This window comes from Balearica regulorum, chromosome 6 (genome assembly GCF_011004875.1).
Source record: "Balearica regulorum gibbericeps isolate bBalReg1 chromosome 6, bBalReg1.pri, whole genome shotgun sequence".
NCBI lineage: Eukaryota > Metazoa > Chordata > Aves > Gruiformes > Gruidae > Balearica > Balearica regulorum.
Window position 1 is genome coordinate 12,962,226 of NC_046189.1, and position 21,646 is coordinate 12,983,871.

Below are 21,646 nucleotides of genomic sequence, written 5' to 3' on the forward strand. Positions count from 1 at the left end.
TGTGGTCACCAGTTCCATGCAAAGGTTGCAAATGTACAGCAATAAGGACAGCAAGATGCTTTCATATAGAACCTCACAGGAAAAAAAAAGTATTCCATCAATGTGAAAATTCTTCCAATATTAAATTTACCTTATCAACCAGGCAATTTGATCTAAGTTTCAGCAAACAGACTTTTTTTTTCTGAAACATACCATGTGTGTTACTGTATCAACAAGACTATTATGAAGAGGTGTAGAAATGGTTGGGAAAATAGATTCTATCCTGATTCAATGTTATTTATAAAAGATTACATTAAAAATATTTTAATACAGTCTTTCTTGTATTTTTTTTACCAAGTTTGTAATTAATTGGGGTTTTGTAAAATTGAAATATTCTTGCTAGCTTTCAGTGTTTATCAGCATCACCAGCTGTGTCATTAGAAATCTGAGAGAAGTATCTGTTACAACTTGTGTTCCCTGTGCTGGCACCGCAGCAGCAAAACACAGTTTTTTTAAAAATAGTTGTTTCTCTCTGTTGCCTGTGGTTTGAAAGCTAGAAACAGAAGCACATGCTTCATTTTCTCAGAAAAAGATAATATTTTTGGAGATGGTCTTAATTATTTTTTCAGTGAAGGTCCTGTTACTCCACACAGGCTCAGGGTTACCAGCTAGACTACTACAGTGTTCCAAATGAAAGTATAAGGCCTAGGGCTTTATGCCTTAGTTTCTTCCATTCCTTTCAGTATAGATACCTTTCAAAGTAACAAAGGATGAAGAAAATGATCTGAAGATGCGCAGAAGTTACTTTAAGTAACTCTGAAATCATATTATTGTTGCTACTGCCCTTCTTTCCTTGTTTTTTCCATCATTACTGTTTTTGTTGCTCAAATTTATGTTCTATACACAGAGAAAATTTACTTTGTTATTTGCTAGGATGCAGTTCTTGTTCTGCAAAATAGTTGCTTACTTTAGGTGCTGCATAAATAATGTTACATTATCTGTTGAATCTTCACTAAATGTGCTTCTTTTACCAGATCAGTTGATATATTAGAAGCTCTTGCCAGGAATGATAGTCAAGATAAAAATTAATCTGTAGCTGTCACAGGGATTAAGGTTCTTTTGCTGAGGATAAGGTAATTTGAACTTCTTTTTATAGCTTCAAAGTTGCTTTTTCTCATGTTTATTCAATCTAAATTTTCTTACATTTAATATTTTAGGTTACCACTGAGAAAGATTTTGATTGTTTTAAAATTTGTAGGAAAATTAATACTATATACTTAGATTAAACAGGAACAGGAAAATATTTATGATTCTACCAACCTTTGCTTGCACAAGTAGCCCTTACAAATGCTTATAGTATCTGGAAGTTACTGCTGATTATTTTGTGAGTGCAAATTTATGCAAAATTGCCTTTCAGCTCATGATCACTACATTGCTGGATTTTATAACAATTTAAAATTACCTTTGGAGAGTTTATTGTTAGACCATAACAACAGTTCACATTGCTAACGTTGCCATTTTGCTCTGGAGGAACATGCATGTCCTTGGAGAAAGTGTGAGGTATGTTTTAGCGTGGGAATATACCTTAAAAGGATCCAGTAAATAAATTGTGTGGTTAGCTCTAAAGGTTAAGAACAACTGACTTGTGACTTTTGGGGGCACAGCAGCTCAGCTTCTGAAAGCGGTGCGCAGTGCTCCGCAGCGCCGTGCGCGGGTGCCCCGGCGAGCTCCCCGCTCTGCCCTCCCGCTGCTGCCGTGTCCGCCCCGCTGCAGCGCGGCCCCGCCCCGGCCGGCCAAGGGCTGTCCAGCTGCGGCTGCTGCAGCTGCACGAAATTTCCTGCCGCTGCTGGTTCCGGGGCTGGGGTACAATGTCTCTGCAAGGGGCGGCGGGGGCTGAGGAGCTGATTTTCTATGTGAATGGGAGGAAGGTAAGTAAGTGTCGCCCGGAACGAGTGTGGAGACGGGGGGGGAGGGGGGGCTGCTGTGCCAGAAGTAACCCCGGAGGGTGTGGGTACAGAACTGGCTGCCTCGGACTTCTCCGTCATGGGAGGGAATCCTCACACAAACCTCCAGAAGCATTCCTTCCCATCCTCTCCTTGCTGGGTAAAAAGCGAAGCAGCCTCCAAGTATTACTTTAGCTAGCTGACACTTCTCTGCGTACAGCAAGTGCTGTTAGAAGGGGAGAAGCAGCAGAGGAGGACAAATGTGATTACAACATCCCATTTTAGCTAGCTCTGCTGCGTTTGGGGGAAAAAAATGTGTCAAAGTGAAATGGACTTTCAGCTGCGTATCAAATTTGGCTGGTGAGCAAACTAGTTTTTCATTTGTACGTGCCTGGCTTCTCATCTTTGATGGTATCAGAGAAGACGTTTTCAGAGGCACAACAGAAAGTCAGCAAGACTCCGGTGCCAAAATACGGATTATTGGCCAACATAATATTGCAAGAGCAAAATTAAACTGGTTGTTGATTCAATGCAGCTGGGAGGAGCTAGCTGATTCTAAGCAATGGAATAAGAAATACTCTAATCAATCTAGCATGTAGGCATTTCTATTGCTCTCTGTTGTTAGTCTATTAAGGCAAGTGAAAGTTTATAGAAATAAAGCTAGAAGAAAAGTGATTCCTGCTGATAGCCTTACAGGCTTCCTCTAGTGTTCATCCCAGTAGGTTAAAGCACCAGGGAAACTTGAAAATCTGCAAATCATTAATTCTTTATGCTGTGCTGCCTCTATTGTAGCAAAGTACTGCTGTGTTTTTACTTCTAGTGTTACTGAAGGTAAATTCTCTCAGAATGACCTTTCACTGAGCAGCAGTTATTTTTAGTAGTTGCAAGGTGCCTTGTCACTTCTTTCCTGGAAACGTATCTGAGAAGGTATGTCCGGAAGGAGCCCTAACTCTCCTGTGGCCTTTGGCAATTAATCTAGTTCTATGAGAGGGAACCGGAGAACGATTCTCTTCTAGTTTTGTGGGAATGTAGTCTGTGCCCTGAATTTTGAAAAGCCTTGGTTTCTTAGTTAAAGCTTGTTTTTCATTTCTTACTCCAGATAATAGAGAAAAATGCTGATCCTGAACAAATGCTGTTGTCTTACTTGCGAAAGAGACGTATCCTTTTCGTGTCAGTTCCCTTAAGTCACTCATCTGAAAGCCTTATTCAAGCAAAATTCTCATTAATTATACTTACCATGATTTACCAGGTTAAGGAAGTTGGGAGTCCCTTAAGATAGACTAACCATATTAAATGATATGTCTTTCTTAAGCCAAATAGTCTTCAGTCACTGCTATATTTTTAGCCTGATTTCCTAAACAAACAGTTATGCCGTGAGGCATGATGTGTATGTGTGCATCTGTGTTCCTCCCCTCTCACCCCCTAAAGAAACCTAAAGAACCTTCTGGCTAGTGTATGTAAAGTTTGACAGTCTCCAAGTTTTGTAAAAGTCTCTCAGGAAAGGGGAGACCTTGTGATGAGACCCTGTCTGGTGGAATTTTGAGGTAATCTATTTTTTCCTATGTTAAGAATTCCAAACAGATTTCTAAACTCAAACCCCAGGTTTAATAGTAAGTAAATATGAAAAAGGATGTTTTTAAAACAGAAAAAAAATTAGACGAGACAGAACAGAAGATGGGAGAGCTAGAGCTCTCACCCTGCTAATTTTGTCTTTGCAGAAAAGGTTCTTTCACCCTTAGTTTCAGTCCACAGCTCAGTGCCATTCTGGGTTGCTATAAATGGTGCAGGACTTGCTCTGATCTTTTCCTCTTTCTGTTGACCAAAGGCTTGACTGCATGTCTGCTCTGAACTGTTGTTAGTTTTCCAAAATCTGCTGCCTCACAAGCTTATTCCCAGTGTTCATGAAGCTGTTGTGTAATATTCTGAACACATGTGTAAGGACTCACAGCCAGAAGCAGGGAGAAAATGTAGGGAAGAGCAGAATCTCTCCTTTTTGCAGCTTCCTAGACTGTCTCATGAAACATACTCCCACAGGGCAAGTGATGTACCATATACTATAGAAATTGCACAGGAGAAAGGTTTTATATTTGTCTCAAAAGAAAAACTTAAATTTAAATGTTTGTTACTGATCAGTCATAAGGAGGAGTCTGGAACAGAATAGGTTGCTGTAGTGATGGTGCTTATGAATTATTCTTCAGGAATTTTAACAACTTCAGGCTCCATCGGACTATAAAAAGTAGAAAAGTAAATCATAGAATCATTGAGGTTGGAAAAGACCTTTAAGATCATTGAGTCCAACCATTAACCTAACACTGCCAAGTCCACCACTAAACCATGTCCCTAAGCACCACATCTACACGTCTTTTAAATACCTCCAGGGATGGGGACTCAACCACTTCCATGGGCAGCCTGTTCCAATGCTTGACAACCATTTTGGTGAAGAAAGAAAATTTTCCTAATATCCAATCTAAACCTCCCCTGCTGTAACTTGAGGCCATTTCCTCTTGTCCTATCACTTGCTGCTTGGGGGAAGAGACGAAATACCAAGTAGCTCAGTACCTGCCTAGAACCTAGGTTGTGCCTACAACCTGAGTTGTAGGTTATTGGCTAAAGTGCATTGGTAAGTGAGAGAATGTAATTCTGCACTGACTTGCTCTGACACCTTGAAAAATCATTTAACCTTTCTGTATCATTGTACTCTGCTTATAAAATGAGGATAAGATTAACTTGTGTGCAGGAGCTAATTGGTTTTGCCATACAATTTAAATGTCAAATTGTAGTATTCCTGCCCTCTATTGCTTAGGTCTGTATGATGGTGTGCCATTCCCTGAGATGTGCCTGTCCAGCTGTGTTTGAGACCACTCTGTTACCCAGATACAGGAACTGATCCTTTTCACAGCAAGCCTCCATATTTAGTTGAGTTAACATAGCTAGGGGGACAGCTAACTAAAAATTAGTGTCAGGGAACAAAAATGTAGGACAGGACTATATTATGCTGATGTTGTAAAACTCTTTATAATGTGAAATGATTGCCTGAGTGAGTGTGAGGCATTTTAGCATCTTCCAGTAACCTTGCCACACAAACCCAGTACAGGTAGCCTCAAGCTTTTGAGCAGAATAAAGACCAAAATGAGACCTGATGATTTTTTTTTTTCCCTAATAACAGCATTTTCAGTCCATCTTACAGGAACTAAGTATGCCTGTGGAGGAGGTGGCTGCGGTGCCTGCACCGTGATGATCTCAACTTATGAGCCAACTTCAAAGAAGATACGGTATCCTTAACAGAAAATTTTGAAAACCACACAGAATTTTATGCCTGTAGATACCATTTCCAGATGTGAAACTGTAAAAACAAAACTGTAAAATCTGTTCTTAATAGTAAAAGAATCCAAAGGAAGGGTCACTTTAATCCAAAAGAGAAAGCTGTAAAAAATACTGTTCGGCTATATTGTAAATTTGCTGAAATATCATGCTCATGTATGCTGACAGCTCCTGTGAGGAGCTTTCTCTTTAGAAGGCATACATTTAACACCCTTTGTATTGACCACTGGAATGTGGCTCCTATGTGCAGCTCTGTCACATCTTCTGATGGGAAGATAGGGCAGACAGAAGTTTGAGTCTTACCAGCCCTTTCATACTGAACTCCCTCCCTACACCTCACCCATTGAAAAGAAGGACTTTGAAACTCAAAGCCAGAGTTTCATTAAGGTAAAAACTGGAATAAATTACTTTTAAATTGAGAAAACTCTAGTCAAATTGTTAAATGGTAACATGTCATTGTCAATTGAAAACTTTTTTATGCGGGGAAAAGGTCGAAATGTTCCAGTTGTTCCTTTTGACAATTGGATTACATTGGAATGCAATGCAAATGAAAATGTTTAAAGTTGTTTTAAGAATTGAAATTAAAACAGTCAGAATGACACTTTAAACATTTCAACTACAGTAAAGCAAAACATTTTATTGCTAATGATGAAAAGCTTTGAAGAATGGTATTTATTTTACATCAGAATTTCCTTTGGGTCCAAAATTTGGTTACAAATTTGCAGCAGTAATTCTTTACTTCCTTCAAATGACTATGCCAACCCTCTCTTCCCCGTCTTCTTCCTCCAAAACACACTTGACAGGTTGCTTGTTGGCAGGAGAAACAAGAGGGCAATTAGAAAAGACTGAAGTATTATAAGGAAGATATAAATTCTGTGGAACTGTCCTTATAGATAACAGTTTTACTGGGGACAATAGGTGCAGCTAGTAAGTGATCCTTTCTATAAAGCTTATTCTCTTCTCATTCCAAATGATGATAATGACTGCTTTATAAGTATAAACTATGTCTTGACTGACTGCAAAATAATACTCATGCATCTTTATTAAAATAAAATAATATTCATGTTCTTTATTCTCCTTTATGTTCCAAAGACATTATTCAGCAAATGCATGCTTGCTTCCCATTTGCTCATTGTATGGTGCAGCAGTCACCACAGTGGAAGGTATTGGAAGTACAAAAACCAGGGTTCATCCAGTTCAGGTGAGAGTACAGTATCACTGTGTAAGAGGATTAGAAATTTATTCCTTTGCTGGCTTGAGTGGCAGTGCTTTTAGGGCATGGGAATTTCATATGATGATTATTCTCCCTGCTAAATGATAACAGAAGACAACAAAAGTTTCTGATGAGATATGGCTTGTGATGGATCTGCTTTAATACGGACAGCCTGATCTAATAGTTGGTATGTAAGAATTGTTGGAGTGGATCAGGATGTGCTCTATATGGGCTAATGGCACATCTTGGACAATGCCCCTTTAGCTGATGTTTTAGTATGAATGCAATTATTCGTATTTAAGATTACTTAAATTGTTTTACTTAAAAAGTCTGATTCATTATGAAGATAACATTTAGTATGGCATCTCCCATTTAAGACAGAGTTTGCTAGACTGGTGATGTGCACTGGAAGATAGGCTGTTTATGGTGTTTCATTTCAGGAAAGGCTTGCCAAGTGCCATGGCTCCCAGTGTGGTTTCTGCACCCCTGGAATGGTGATGTCCATATACACTTTGTTAAGAAACCACCCAGAACCAACTTCAGAGCAGATGATTGCAGCTCTGGCTGGTAAATATCGCCACTTTTTGATTTGTGTGTATGTCCTTGAACCATTTCTTCAGATATTTTGTATATGTGAGTGCATGTCTGTGTGAGTACACATGCATGTATGTATGTATATACTCTATACAAATTGTGCTTCCCAGCAGAGTTCTACTAGATACAGACCTTGTATTCCCTGTCATTCTTTTTTTTTGGGAAAATGGAGTTATGGATTGTTTCAGGGACAGGTGTTCAGAACATCCCCATATATGTCTTTTGAAGTGCTTTAAATCAGATGTGCAAAAATGATGTCATATCAGAGAAGAACCTGCATCTGAAGGTCTCTGAGGTCCTGTTACATCTGGAGTTCAGAATGTAATAAGCCTCACAGGACAGCCCCTTTGTGGTAGGAATAAAACAGTCAAATAAGGTAGAGAGATGCAGACCATCCACACTAAGGGAAAGCGTGAGCATTTATTGCAGGTAAAATAGCCTTCTGTCATCTGTTGTGGTCTAGAGTCACAGTGGAGCCAGAGGCATTTCCTCTTCCTATGAGGTGAACTTAGATGGAGGTGTAATGCTAACTTCCTTCACTGCTAGAAATAGGTCAGGAGGTAGGAGAAAAACATTTTGAGTGGGTGAAGAATATTGTACAATCTCTTGTTCTCCTGCATACTAAGCTGTAGTCAGCATTCCCTCTAGAGCAGCCCTCAGGTATTTCATACTGCCCTTGAAACAATAGCCTTTTTCCTTAGGAACTGCAGGGTCTTAAGTCTTGTGACACTGATTTTTTGTCTTTCGGAGAGCTAACACTTTTCTTTAAGCTTCAAAAACGCAAACCTGATGTTTTAAAGCCACATGCTTTAGAACAAAGCGTTTTCTTACTGATTTCCTTTTTTCAGGGAACTTGTGCCGCTGTACTGGATATAGGCCGATCCTAGATGCCTGTAAAACCTTCTGTAAGGTAAGTAGTGATGATAGATTGTGCCCATTAGTGTGTGTGTGTGTATATATATATATGTATACAAACCATCAAGATTTTCATTAAGATCATCTCTTTCCTCTGTTAAGAGAGGTAGGTCCATGTAAGGTGTATAGTGACCTAAACCATTACAAAAATTGATTAACACAAATGAACTTGGTGTCTAGCCTGGATTATGAAGAATAATCTGAAGTAACTCTGTGTGTTTTACTGTGGGTCAGTGCTGGCATAAATCCAAGCAGAATTTGGATCGATGTTCTTAGTAATTTATCATGTAAAGCAACATGTCAGCAACCTACAGTGAAATAAATGGGAGAGTAAACAGTGGGTAAAAGAAATAATACAGACCACCTATGTGTGCTCTCACAAGGTCAACTGAATTTCATATAGTATGAATTATTTTGTATTAAGGACTTTTGATTTTATGTTATTTTTTTAATATCACTTCTTTAACACATAAGCCTTCCAGTTTAGCTTATTATTAGACTTCATCTAGAACTTTATTGAAACAGAAAGAGACGCTTTTATCGGCTTAAGCAGGCTTTAACTTATTGCCATTCTGGGCAATATTTCACTAATGGAATATTCCTACTGTAGGATTCCGTTTGTTGTCAAAGGAAAGCAAATGGGAAGTGTTGTTTGGATCAGGAAGATTATTTGTTTGACAAGGAAGAGAAGGTAGGGGTTTAAGTATTTTAAATGTCCTATTTAGATATAAAACTTATAGAAAGAATATTGCATGTTTTTTTTCTTGTAATTAAAGTAAATGCAGTATACTCTGCCATTTTTATCCTCCATCTTATTCACCTTACACAATATTATTTGTAAAATAAGGTATTTCATTATTCCTCACAAGTACTTTGGACTTATTTCTAAAAATTAAGGATTCTTTGTGTATATTTGTATGAGGCGATGATGGGGCACATAGTTGGTTTAAGGCAGTTTGGATCTCCACAGCTGAGATTTGAGCAGTTCTTCAACTTCAGGAATATTAATAGTCTCAGCTCTACTCATACAATGATCATAATATTGTGCAAGAAATCAGGTCGTATGTGGAACTGTCTTAAATCAATGATCAGTGATGATCTGAATGTAATCACTGATCTCTTAGGAATCTGAGGCTTGAGTCTGAAGAACCGATACAATCTTAAAAATTAGAGTTATGATCGTAATTTTGTAGGAAATCTCTTATCCATATGAATATTTGACTTTGTTCTCAATTTGCTTTCAATAATATCTGATTTACTTTGCTTTTTGAGTACTGTAGGTTGGCATGAAACCAGCTACTCTCATGTAGTAGGACTACTGGAAGCCTGTAGTTAGTCTTTCTGTTGCCTGCCTCTACACTGTCATTTGTGTTAGCAGTGAACTTTGAGAAACTATTATGAACACTTCCTTCACCTCAGCAGCTCCAAATGATGCATGGTAATTTAGCACCAAATCCAAATGATAATGGAATTACTAATTTTCTACTCACTTCAGTGAGACCCTTATGGTTTGTTTTTGGTTTTGCTTTTTTTTTTTTTAATGGAATTAATGATGAGAGAAAATTCTTGGTCTTTGCTTGTATTCTTTCTTTTCAAGGTTTCCACCAGACTATTTTCAACAGATGAATTCCAGCCCTTAGACCCCACCCAGGAGCTTATATTTCCTCCAGAACTAATGGTAATTTTTGCTGCTTACAGACTATTTTTTAGCTCTGTCTTTTCGTTACTAGTCCATAGTGTAGAACTCATTCTGAAGTCCTGCTTTAAAGTGATTCATCAGAAGAAATGTCGTAATGTTTTAGTATAAATCCAAAATTATATTCCTTTTTTTTTTCCCAGTAAGCTTATTGAATATTCACATACAAAAAAATAATCATATTGGGAAAATGAAGTTGCAGAGTTAGGTATTAGGTGAGAAGACAAAGAAGTAACCTAAACAGTGTTTTCAGTGCAGCACCTGAAGATACAAATGCTTCTCAGCAAACTGAATGGCAAACACTTTTTCACACTGGCAAAACAATGCATTTTCCCCATTTTGTTCCTTAATAGTTTTGTTGGTCTTTTCTGTCAAAATGTCAGCCTTAGATAGCCACCCAGCCTGGGGAGTGTTTATCCCCAGTGATTAAAGTATGACAAAGATATAAGCAGCTGAAATAAGGGCACTGGAATGGAAAGTGTGAGGCATCCTTTAGTACTGACAGCAGTGTTTGCCCTACAAAACCTGAAAGCTGTTTGCTTCACATTATTGTCAATCTAATTCTCTGTAACTAGCTGACTGCTTTTGGAGAAAGGTTGATAACTGTGGGGCAGGGGTTCTTAACCATGTAATTGTACCACCAGTAGTTCACAAGCTATTTCCAAGTGAACAGTGCTAGAACAGCCAGAGACATCCACATGCATGCTTAATCTAGAAAGAGATGCTGGTTCCAGTGTCATCAGTGACCTCCAAGCAAGATAAGCGTGCAAACACCTCCCTAAGTATTTTTTATCACTTTTCTAATAATTTCAGCAATTGCAGGATCTATTCCTATATTTTTTGCTTTGGGGCAATTTATTATCAATCTTGTTTATTAGCCCATTGGAATTAATTGAAGAGGTTTCACCCATGCAGTCTAGAAATTCACCACTGTGCAAAGAGCCAGCATAACAGTTCTATTTCTGCCCAATTTTGAAGGATTTGAAGTAGAACTGCCATTGTTTAAGAACTTCTTTTGACTTTCAATCTAGTGTCTACTAGACCTTTCACCTGTCTATCTAAATATTTAAATATGCCATATTTCCCCATCAGAGAATGGCTGAAAATCCACCAAGAACTCTGGTTTTTCATGGGGAGCGAATGACATGGATTTCTCCTGTAAGCTTAGATGAATTACTGGATCTGAAAGCTGCCCACCCCAATGCACCTCTTGTGGTTGGGAACACCAGTGTGGGTATGTATACAGTCAGAATGGCTCCTGTTGCCATAGTTCCAGTGTGCACGGGAGAGGTGGGGCTACATTTATAATTCTTTTTGCATTTTCATCCTTAAGCTTACTCTCCACTTTGTTGGAGTTGTCATTATGGAAAATGTCTTTTGTCTAAGTCTATTCCTATCTGGTAGGACCTGAGATGAAATTTAGAGGCATATTCCATCCAATTGTTATTGCTCCTGCAAGGATCCCGGATCTGAATGTGGTGAAGTGCATGGATGACGGTCAGTAGACTTTACTTTGTTCAGACATAGGAGATTCCTCTGCAGTAAGGGATGCTGCTCCATTCCATAGTGCTGAAGGTGTGAAGTGCTGTGCAAGTCATTCCTAAGCATGCCTGGTTCTTTCGCAGGTCGAGATGGCTGTGGCCACAATCCCAGTGCATGATAGAGAGTTTTGTCTTCATGACAGTGCAGTGCTGACCAGCAATATTATCTTGGGCCTCATTAGTCGTAAGGGTGCAAGGGTAAATATTCTGGTAATAGTGGTTCTGGTGCTAAGTCATGCAACATTTGCTTTGTGACCTCTGTACCATACTGTGCTGTATAGCAGAGAGACACCCATACAGAACCACAGAGAGAGTCAGCAACGTTGCCTGCTTGTCTACATTAGGAAAAAGGCTGTGATTAAGCTGGCATAGCTAATATGCATTAACCAATCTTATTCTCAATCATAACAGCATTAATTATTGTAGCTTAAAAATTTTGCACCTCAATTTATATATTTAATATAAGCATTTTTTTTTTTATTTAGACTAGGTTTACCTTTTAAATAAATTTTATTGAAATTAGAAATAACAACTAGAAATAGATTAAAACTTACTATAATAGCTTAAATTAATTAAACATAAATTACATTGTACAACTGCCAAAGTTTTAAGGAAAATCAAACCCTATATCTGATGAAAGTTACTTGTTCTGTGCGTGACGCCAGTTTTTTGAAGTGCTAAACTGTATTTGACAGTTCTGTCATTACATTTAGAATATCTTTTTCATTTCAGATCAGTCATCCAGTTCTAGTCAATGACTGGTTTATTCTTAGCTGAAAAGTGGTTGAGAATTGAAAAGAAGCAGGGAGAATGTTTACTGCTTCTTTTAATCTATAAATAAAATCTAGTTATGACAAGGTGAGACTTACTAGTTCTGAAACAAGAGATATGCAGTTTAGTTTGCCATCCAGAAGTAGTATTTCTTCTCTTTAATCACATTTAAATGCAAAATGTGTTTTGATTAAATTTTTGGTTTAAATACATAAAATTTAGTATTGCTGTACTTGATTAATAAAAATCCGTTTAAAAATTATGTATCTTTTGATTTATATTTTTGATTGAATTCCAGTGTTCATTCAAAACATTCATACATTACATAAATAAAGCCTATGAATAATTTTTAATAGAAAGACATTATTTACCATTTTATAATATTGAAATTATTATCAAGTATAATCTTAAAAAAAAATCAAATGTATAACTACTCAAATGCATATAGTTATAGGTCGTCTTTCTAGTGGGGAAAAAAATCCCATATTCAGCATATTCAGTATTAGGACTGTTTGGTTTTTTGCAAATACTGTGTACCCATGCCTTAGGAGAATAACTAGAATGTGCATATGCAAAGCAAGATCAAATTATGATAAAAATCGTATTTAAAGATAGGAAGAGCCTGTTGAAAGCAGTTGAAGTTGACTCACCTTTGGTTGAAACATCACCTAAACATTTACTCTGTCAAAGTTGGTGCAAGGGAAGCAGTTGGAATGGGCAGCTGGAAGCAGAGAAGGGGTTTCCCTTTTAGTAGAAGTGGTAAGCTATTACCTCAGTTTCAGCACTTCCTGAAATTTTAAACTCAGTCTCCTGAAATGAAAGGTCACGGTCCCCTTAATATGCAAAGACCCCTCTCCTTACATCTGCCTGTATTCCACATGAGCAGTCCTAGCTCTACAGTCTGAACATAGTTTAAAACCCAGGCAATAAAGCAATGCACACGTTACACTTTCATCATCTTTTGGTTCCAGGATTAACTCTGGGAGCTGCCTGCAGCCTCTCTCTAGTGAAAGATATCTTGACCAATGCAATCTCAGAGGCCCCTGAAGAGAAGACAAAGGTTTTCTGTGCTGTCTTGCAGCAATTAAGAACTCTGGGTGGAGAACAGATAAGAAACGTGGCTGTATGTTGTGCCTTACTTGCAATAACAATTGTAACAAAGCGTAACAAATGTGAAATTGCTCCTGACCACATGTAAAACTTGTATTTTCAATTATCTTTTTAGCAGTGTATTTTCTATCAATACATCTTTTTTGAGCTTTTGATATGTATAAATTTATGTGTAGTCTCCATGTTTTATTGTCACTTAACACAAAAATGTGAAGGTGATGGAGAAAGGTGACATAAGTTTCTTTCTTTCAAGTCATTAGGTGGAAACATCATAAGTAGAAAATCAACCTCAGACTTGAATCCTATTCTGGCAGCCAGCAACTGTGTGCTCAATCTGGCTTCAAGAGGTAAGCAGAGATAGCCTGTCTCTGTAGTAGTGCCAGAGGTGCAGGATCCTATTGTATGGGGAGAGGAGAAGTAACACTAGGTGAGCCTTTGTTAAGGAACCCTTTTCCCACTCTCATACAAGATCACATCTGCAAGAGAAGCAATTTGCGAAAGAAGAACGTGTCAGAGATTCTCATGTCAAGAGTAAGCATTTGGACCAACCAGATTACATGTATTTCTGTGGGCAATGAATTATAAGTGCTCGTAAAACCTCACAGTTTGAGCAGCTGTATACTACCTCCCCACCTCCCTGGTAGTTTTTTTCTGTACTTGAATCTTTGCCCTGATTTTAAAATCACCCTCTGGCCCTGAGAAGAACTCTGGCTTCTCGTTCCTTACGGGTACTTACTTCTGATACAGGAGCCACTAGTCCAGCGCCTTTTTCCATGCCCATTTCCTCAGTTTCCTTCCATCACTGTATATACACTCCCCTCTGCCTGCTCCTTTTCTTGTGCACCACCTTACCATTGGAAGGTGATGAAATTATTGGTAAATGTGAGCTATCTGATGGCCTGGAATTGCATGCTCTCCCTTCTAAATGGCTTATCTGCTTTTTTGCCCTTGATCCAGACAGAGTGCATGTTGCTATTTCCGACTATATAATGCTCCACTCAACATCCCCAAATATGCATTCTTTAAGGGGCTGTTTCACATTCCTTGGGTTTCAGGATTTCTTGGAACAGATACACAAAAACTTATGCTGTGTGATTTCCATGACTTCTTCCTACATACTTTGACACTGAGAGGAAAAATACCTGTCAGAATGTTGTTCTGACAAGTGGAAGTACAAACATTTGCATCTTCTTACTCAATGATTCTAATGATGTGCCTACTTGTTTGACTGATGAATAGGATCACAGGTTGATATCTCTTTCTGTTAACCTGGCAGAACTTTACTGCTGGGAGAGGGGCTTAGGCATTTTCACAGGTTTTTAACATATTTCTTTACCTAACAGTAGTCAGTGAAACATAGGAAAAGTGGATCATTCAAGAAAAGGAGGTTGCAGAAACACTATTAGTTCTTAGTATTTACCTTAGGTCACAGTGTAAGAGGAAATGCACCCTCCTAGATCCTGGCAGGCTCACAGGTGGGATTGGACAATAATCTTTATGTGTGTAAATCACGTGTATTCTGGATGGAATTGCAAGGGCAAAAAAACCAGAAACACCAATGCTGCTATTCTTAACAGTGTTATTTTTCAGATTCACGCTTCAGCAAAATAAAATTCCTTTACTAAAGCTTTGCTGTCACAATAGTTATATTTGAGAATTGCAATTTTAATGCGAAATGATATTCTAGGATGAGCAGGTTATACTGTCATACTCACATTTAACATGAAAAACATGAAGAAAATAATGTTGCTGTAAAGTGGCCAATCTTGAAGTATCATTTCCATTGAATGTGAGGGGAGTATTTTAATATATGAACCTTTTAAAAATGGCACAGAAGATTATCTGGTTATAGAAAGTCTTGGCATAGGTCAGGGCTACTGCAAGATAAATATTGTCTAGTAATAAGAAATCATTTCTTTAAAAAATGCATTGAACCTGTTAGGTAGCATGTGCAAAGTACAAAGGACACAGAAGACTAGTAAAAAATACACTTTGAATTAATCTGTCAAACACACATGGTTAAATTCCACACTGGTGAATCACTGTGGATTTCCATCTGTACAATGTTTATGCCTCTGTGTTCTTGCAGAACAACAATGCTACTTCACAGTTATGTTACTGGTACAGTTGCAGTCCTACCAACAAAACTTGGAGCTTGTTTAATTAATAGAAATAATTATATGTCTTAAAATGTTGCATTATCAAAAGGCTTGCTAGCTTAAATGTGTAGTGATATTGGCAAACCTGATATAGCAAAGATGAAGTTAAGTCTTCAAAGGGCTCTTACATATTTAGGTTCCTTGCAGAATTTTGTCCTCTTCCCTTTTGAAAATCCATTTTCAAAAGAATGACTTTTGCAGCAGTTGTCTCCCATTCAGTTTTCTTCCTTATTCTTAATGTTTTAGAAGGAAAGGTAGTGATGACAGCAGCTGCAGAGATTTGGAACAGACTGACAGCAATGAGGATGGGATCATCGTGGCAGTATCAGAAGGGAGGATTATGGAATGGGGATTGATCTCAGGGCACTTTGTTAGGACTCCGGTGTTGTGATACTATGGAAGATGGAGCAGTCATTTGTATTTATAGAGCATACCACTGATAATTTATGTAAACTCTGCAGTTATTATTTACTCAGGAAGGCTGCAGGTATTTATTGACAATTAAAATATGGTTGATGTATGTTCATTGCACAATTGTACAGAAGTTTCTGGATTTCGGATTTTTTTAGGAGGAAAGCGACAGATTCCTTTAAGTGATATTTTTGCAGATGGAGTTGATAACAATACCATTACGCCAGAAGAGATCTTAGTCTCTGTCCATATTCCCCATTCTAGGAAGGTAAGTTACTAGTTTATTTAGATTTGCTTTATGCAGAGTTAAAGACTATGAAATAAAGAGCAGGAGAGGTCATAATCCCTATGTTTCAGTAACGCTATTACGGCTCACTTCCTGAATTCCTTATATTTGAACCCATCAGTACTATACTATCTCCCAGTTTCAGCCAAATACCACAACTTGGCAGGTAGTTGGTGATATATAAAGAGTGATATTCGGACAAAAGTGTACCCTAAAATGATGAAGGCAATAGCAATTGTCTAGACCACCTGCAGGAAGGGGTCTTGGACAAGCTGTCCCAGTCCTCACCAAGACAGGCTGCTTACTTGTGATATGGTTGGCAGGAAGCAGGTAAAGCATTGCCATCTCTTGAGGATTTTTCTTAAAATAAGATTGGACAAGTTCATGGTGCTTCTGTAAATGTTGCTGAACTGAGTAATAGTCTTTAACTGGTATTGTGTTTGCAAGAGTGGATATGGAATCTTATAAGAGGATTATGGGTCACGTTATCTGAGTACTGAAGTTTGGCAATACTTCGAAACCTCTAAGCTTTTGGTCTTGTTATAAATGCAACTTCACTCCACAAGATGTTTGTCTTCCAGCTATCTCCTGTGAAAAAATCTAGATCATCTGAACTGTGCAGGTGATGGAGGATTGGGTATTGGCTGCTAGAAAATCAAAGATTGTAAAGCTACTGAAAGGTCTACAGAAGGAAGTCTACAGTTTTGAATGCTCAGGAAGTTGAATTTGTGCTCTTCAGTTTTCATTCTCTTGCTTCACATAGTGGAATAACAAGTTCTGCTTTCAGATACTTACATTTCTGCAGGTTACCCACTTCTGTCTGATCTTGCTCAGGGGGAGTATGTCTCTGCATTTCGACAAGCACCAAGACGGGAAAATGCTCTCCCAATAACCAATGCTGGGATGAGAGTCCTTTTTGAAGACAGTACAGACATAATAAAGGATTTAAGCATTTTCTATGGAGGTGCTGTCTTGACCACAACGTGTGCAAAACAAACCTGTTGGACACTGATTGGAAGGTACAATTTCTCTGCCTCCTCTATATCTCTCAGAGTTTGGGTGTACTTCCTCAGAGCATGAAAGTACAGAAAGATTTTGCTTGCCTGGTTGATGCCACGTATATTCAAGTGAATGATGTGGTTAAACCTTAATGATGACTTTTCAGGATTGTTACATTTTGGAGTCTGCACATGGGTGCAACTCTGGTGTGGAATATGCAGAGAGAAATGAGATAAGCGCTGTGAGAAAGGTGGATGAGGTATACATAGTCAGTTGTGGACCTGAACCCAAGCATTGGTAAATGATGCTGTACCCATAGGTTTGATAATCCCCTAGTATCAATGTTCTTGAGTCCTTCAGTTTAGCTCTCATAGATACAAAGTTTGAGAACTTCAGATGTGCCCAATAAACTTAGCACAAGTCAAGCCTTAACTTTTTCAATCTCTTTTCATCTACAAGATCCTAATAATCTCTGAAGTTAATCCATGATATTCCATCCCACTTCGGAGCATCTTCCCAAGGTTTGGAGGGAAAAAAAATACAAATAATTGAAGCAGTATAAAACCATGTATATATATAAACGGAATCCCATTTAATATGTAACTGTTTCACTAGTTGAAGTACTAATTTTTTGCTGCTTTACATGATTAAATTTATTCTAACAGATTTATATTTTGATATCTAGGGTTGTATAACTATGGAGAATTAACTGTGTTGAGATAATTCAAGGAGACAGCCTTTTCAGAAAATGTAACAACTGTCCAGCACTAATCAGATCCCTTGAAAGCATCTACAGTTTCATCAATATCATTATCCACATTTCTTTAAATATAGGACAGTATCTGCAGAATAGTGATAATCTGTAAGACTGCTAAATCAGCTTTTAAGCTGTAATAGGTTTTATTTATTAATTTATTTATTTTAAAAAGGCTGGCATAGCACTCAATTCCATTGACTTAGGAGACCTCACTTGTGAGCAACATTGACCTACACTGTTTTCAAAATTGCAGACCATCATTAGAATCAATATTTTGGCTTCATTGTGAGCAGGATTATGCCTGTGTCCATGGTACAAATGTATTACTGCAATTTGGGTTTTTTTTTTTTGAGTCCTGGTCTGAGTGTATCTATTATTCTTCCTGACAGACACTGGAATGAACAAATGTTGGATGAAGCTTGCAAACTAGTTCTTAAAGAAATTGCTGTTCCAGGCTCATCCAGTGGTGAAAAAGTAGACTATAAGAAAACTTTGATAGTCAGTTTCTTCTACAGATTTTTCCTGGAAGTATTGCAGTCATTGAAGAAAATGGTAAATTAGTTTTCCATATCTGCTTTTGTGCAAGCAAATGAAAGGTGTTTTTCTGTCTGTTGATGTTTGCAATTTGTACAATGTGCTAAATATTGTCTTTGGGGTTCAGATCTACAGAAGAACATAAGTACTTAATTCCCAAAGAGATTGATGAGGAGATGCCCATTTAACTTCTAGATGCTTGGATATCTCTACCTTGGACATTAGCCTTTAAAAAAAATTGAGCAGTGTTAATGCAACAATATGTCATTATTGAGCTCCCAAACCCAAAGAAAACTTACATGAGGTCTTACTCCATATGTCTGTAGTTCAAAACATGAATAGACAGAACAGAAATAAAGGCTTTGGAAAGCAACTGTAAGTGTTCAACCAACCCCCCTCCTTGTAAGAGTTGTTGACTGAGAGAGGAGGGCTCTAAAATGTAATGTCCTAATACATTCTAGGTGTAATTTGCTAATTTATGTCTTAAATCTGTTCTTATGAGGAAAAATATCCCTTTTGCCTTTTTCTTCTGTGTTACTTTCATTCCTCTGAATTACCATTACTAGATAATTTACTATTAGCAGGAGTGATTCTGTGCCAGTTTTTATCAGACACTAGAACAAAGCTCTTCTGAGTATCCTTGCTTTATGCTGCTTCCTTTAAACAAGCATATTTGTTGAATCCAATATATTTTAAAATATTATTTAGTGAACTCTCAAAACTCTACATTATTTTAAAATTGTTATTTTAGAGCCTTTCTAGCTTGTGAGAGTCATGAAGGAATTTTCTATATAGAGAGTTTGTATTTGATGATTTTGATTGTTAGCTTTTTTAATTGGAATGTTCAATATGTGAGTTTTAGTAGTAATTCACTTCCTTTTCAGGATCCTTGCCACTATCTTGGCATACCTATGGAATATAGGAGTGTCCTACAAGATTTCCAGACCAAAATGCCCCAGAGTATCCAAATATACCAGGCAAGTGATTTTATCTGACATTGTACTGTGCTCTGTAAGACTTGGTAAAAAGTCACACAGTTCAAGCATGACCCTTGCTGTGAAGCTCAGGTACAAAATTTCCAAAGGATTGAAGGCAACAGTCTCTTAATGGTTGATTTTAACTGTATCTCAGTTAGAAAAACCTTGTGTGTAAAAATAGACTCATATGGGTATACTCACTTCTTCTAAACAGTTCTCAAAAGATAAATATGCTGAACAAACTACATTGTCAGATTGCTTAAACTTGGTATATTGCAGTGGGCAACCCAATTGGAAAAAAATTAGAAGAAAATACAAAACATTGAAAAGCCCAAGTCTATAGCTATCACTGTAGTATTCTTGTCTCAAGATACACTTTTCTTAAGATCTCAGAGGGCTCTTAGGTCTTACTGTAGATTTAGAAATCAAGATGGAGTTTGTGATGGCTGTCTGATCAAATTAACAAGAGGATTCAAGGAGCAGTCAGCAGTAGAGGGCAGCAAAGAACTGCTTTTGGATTTTCTGAGCTCACTCTTGTGACTGGATCATGGTGGGAACTCCTGCAAGGATTTTTGTTATTTTGGTACCCTAAGTACACAAGTAAAAATCTCAAGTTTTTTAAAACCCAAAGAAAAGTCAAATGAAATCTAGGTAAACATTTTTTTTCCGTTTTCAGATATTCTTTAGAATAACATTTTAGCTTTAAATATTTAAATTTGTTCAAGTTGTTATCTTCAGCTTCCTTCAGAGTTATCATAAAAAACTCAAACAGTACAGACCTATAAAAGGGGCTAGGATCAAAGGAACTAGATCTTTGTGACTTTCAGCAATTTATTCCCCAACTACAAGAAAGTGACTAAACAACAGAAACAATTTGTTATTCAGATCAGTTGGCACTGAGCAACAGAAAATATGGTTTTTTCACTATAAAATTTCTATCTAACTTTTGCAGGTCCCTATCTCTTGTCTGGAGTTCTTCATCTGAATATTATTAAACTTTTAAAATTAAGAGGAAGAAAAAGAATGCATATCCTGAAAGATAAATACCTGGTCATTCTTTTACTAGAAAAGTTGGGATGGTTTGGCTGACAGACACTTGAGGAACTTCAGGCAATCCAGTGAAAAATGTCTGTTCTTGGCCTTGGACTAATAGCAGACAGTGTGCCAGAAAGTGCAGGAGGTAGAAACATGTTGCCAGAACACTTGTGTGCTGGAAGCTATAGAAGAAAAAAGGTTTTGAGATATGAGCAATTAACTAGTTGTGAATGTAGAAAAGGAAAAAGTTACTGTGAACACTGACCCAGAAATTGAAATAGTGTTCTGGAAGTTGGCAACAATTAGTTGGTGTGGCAAAATTAACTGGCAACACTGAATTAACTTTCAGGAAAGAATTAGCACAATAAGTTAATAAGGCACTAAATTCATGCACAGGACCAAGGAAATAATATTGGGAAGGAAATATTTAAACAACATTTTCTTACTGTATTTTTTCACTGATTTACATTGATCAGTTGCAGTCTTTCAGCAAGGAAGACAAATCCTACAAATTACTGCAAATTGCTCAAAATACAAACACCAGACACTGGTAAAATAGAGAGGAGAGTCTTGTGGGAATAATTCAGAAATTATCAGAGCTTCATGACACCAATCAGTAAAGGAGGAAACTGTCCTTCTGAAAAAGCAGTACTGTTTGTATCACTTTGATGTAAACAATTAAGGAAAAAAGTCCAAGTAGACAAACCTGTGTGAGGCTCTCGGAAGGCTCCTTTAGAGAAGAGATTGAAGAAATGCCCAGGAGCAGCAGTCAGGTCCTGTATCCACATCTGTTTTCAGTATTGAACCAAAAGATGATAAAGTGAACAGTTGTTCCTTCATCTGATTTTCTGATTACTATAAGAATAACATGACTATCCTTTTTTAACTGTTTGGAGGTGTGGGATGTGTATTTTTGACTGTACAGGATGTAAAGCCAAGTCAGTCTCCCCAGGATCCTGTAGGACGGCCCATTATGCACCAGTCTGGAATTAAACATGCCACTGGTGAAGCAGTTTACATTGATGACCTTCCTTCTGTGGATGGGGAGCTCTTCCTGGCTGTCGTCACTAGTTCCAGAGCTCATGCTAAGATTGTGTAAGTGTTCAAAGTGTATCTGAACAAATTGTTATTATGGATGTTGTCTGAGATTTTTAGAGCAGACTAATGAGTTATGTGTATACAGAACAGCACACCTGATCCCCACACTGGATCAGGTGCTGGAAGCAATATTGTCACTCTAGTAGAAGTCCCTGGATTTAAATGTCTCACTTACTGTACTGATAACTTTGAATGGCTTCTGGTCTACGAACCAGCCTAGGCCTAGTCTAGGTGCGTCCATAAAGTGCTGAGCTGTGCAGTGCAAGCAGGCACTGAAACTCAATTTTACCAACATAGCTTTGAAATC

At 37.7% G+C, this 21,646-nt stretch overlaps 1 protein-coding gene across 3 annotated transcripts in view; it reads left to right on the forward strand.

Annotated features, from left to right (window-relative positions):
- Positions 1–1,746: 1,746 nt before the first annotated feature.
- Positions 1,747–21,646, forward strand: part of AOX1 (aldehyde oxidase 1) — a 44,003-nt gene continuing 24,103 nt past the window's right edge. The window contains exons 1-17 of one of the 3 annotated variants that reach the window (XM_075756276.1): positions 1,747–1,907; positions 3,022–3,079; positions 5,098–5,194; positions 6,336–6,444; positions 6,897–7,023; positions 7,899–7,960; positions 8,576–8,656; positions 9,563–9,643; positions 10,754–10,895; positions 11,066–11,158; positions 12,945–13,096; positions 13,337–13,430; positions 15,812–15,921; positions 16,774–16,958; positions 18,085–18,247; positions 19,114–19,206; positions 21,167–21,336. In XM_075756276.1, the coding sequence (XP_075612391.1) occupies positions 1,848–1,907; positions 3,022–3,079; positions 5,098–5,194; positions 6,336–6,444; positions 6,897–7,023; positions 7,899–7,960; positions 8,576–8,656; positions 9,563–9,643; positions 10,754–10,895; positions 11,066–11,158; positions 12,945–13,096; positions 13,337–13,430; positions 15,812–15,921; positions 16,774–16,958; positions 18,085–18,247; positions 19,114–19,206; positions 21,167–21,336 (1,877 nt within the window). In that variant the 5' untranslated portion in view covers positions 1,747–1,847. The remainder of the gene's footprint in view (positions 1,908–3,021; positions 3,080–5,097; positions 5,195–6,335; positions 6,445–6,896; positions 7,024–7,898; positions 7,961–8,575; positions 8,657–9,562; positions 9,644–10,753; positions 10,896–11,065; positions 11,159–12,944; positions 13,097–13,336; positions 13,431–15,811; positions 15,922–16,773; positions 16,959–18,084; positions 18,248–19,113; positions 19,207–21,166; positions 21,337–21,646) is intronic. The other 2 variants (XM_075756278.1, XM_075756277.1) reach the window with 2 other exon arrangements.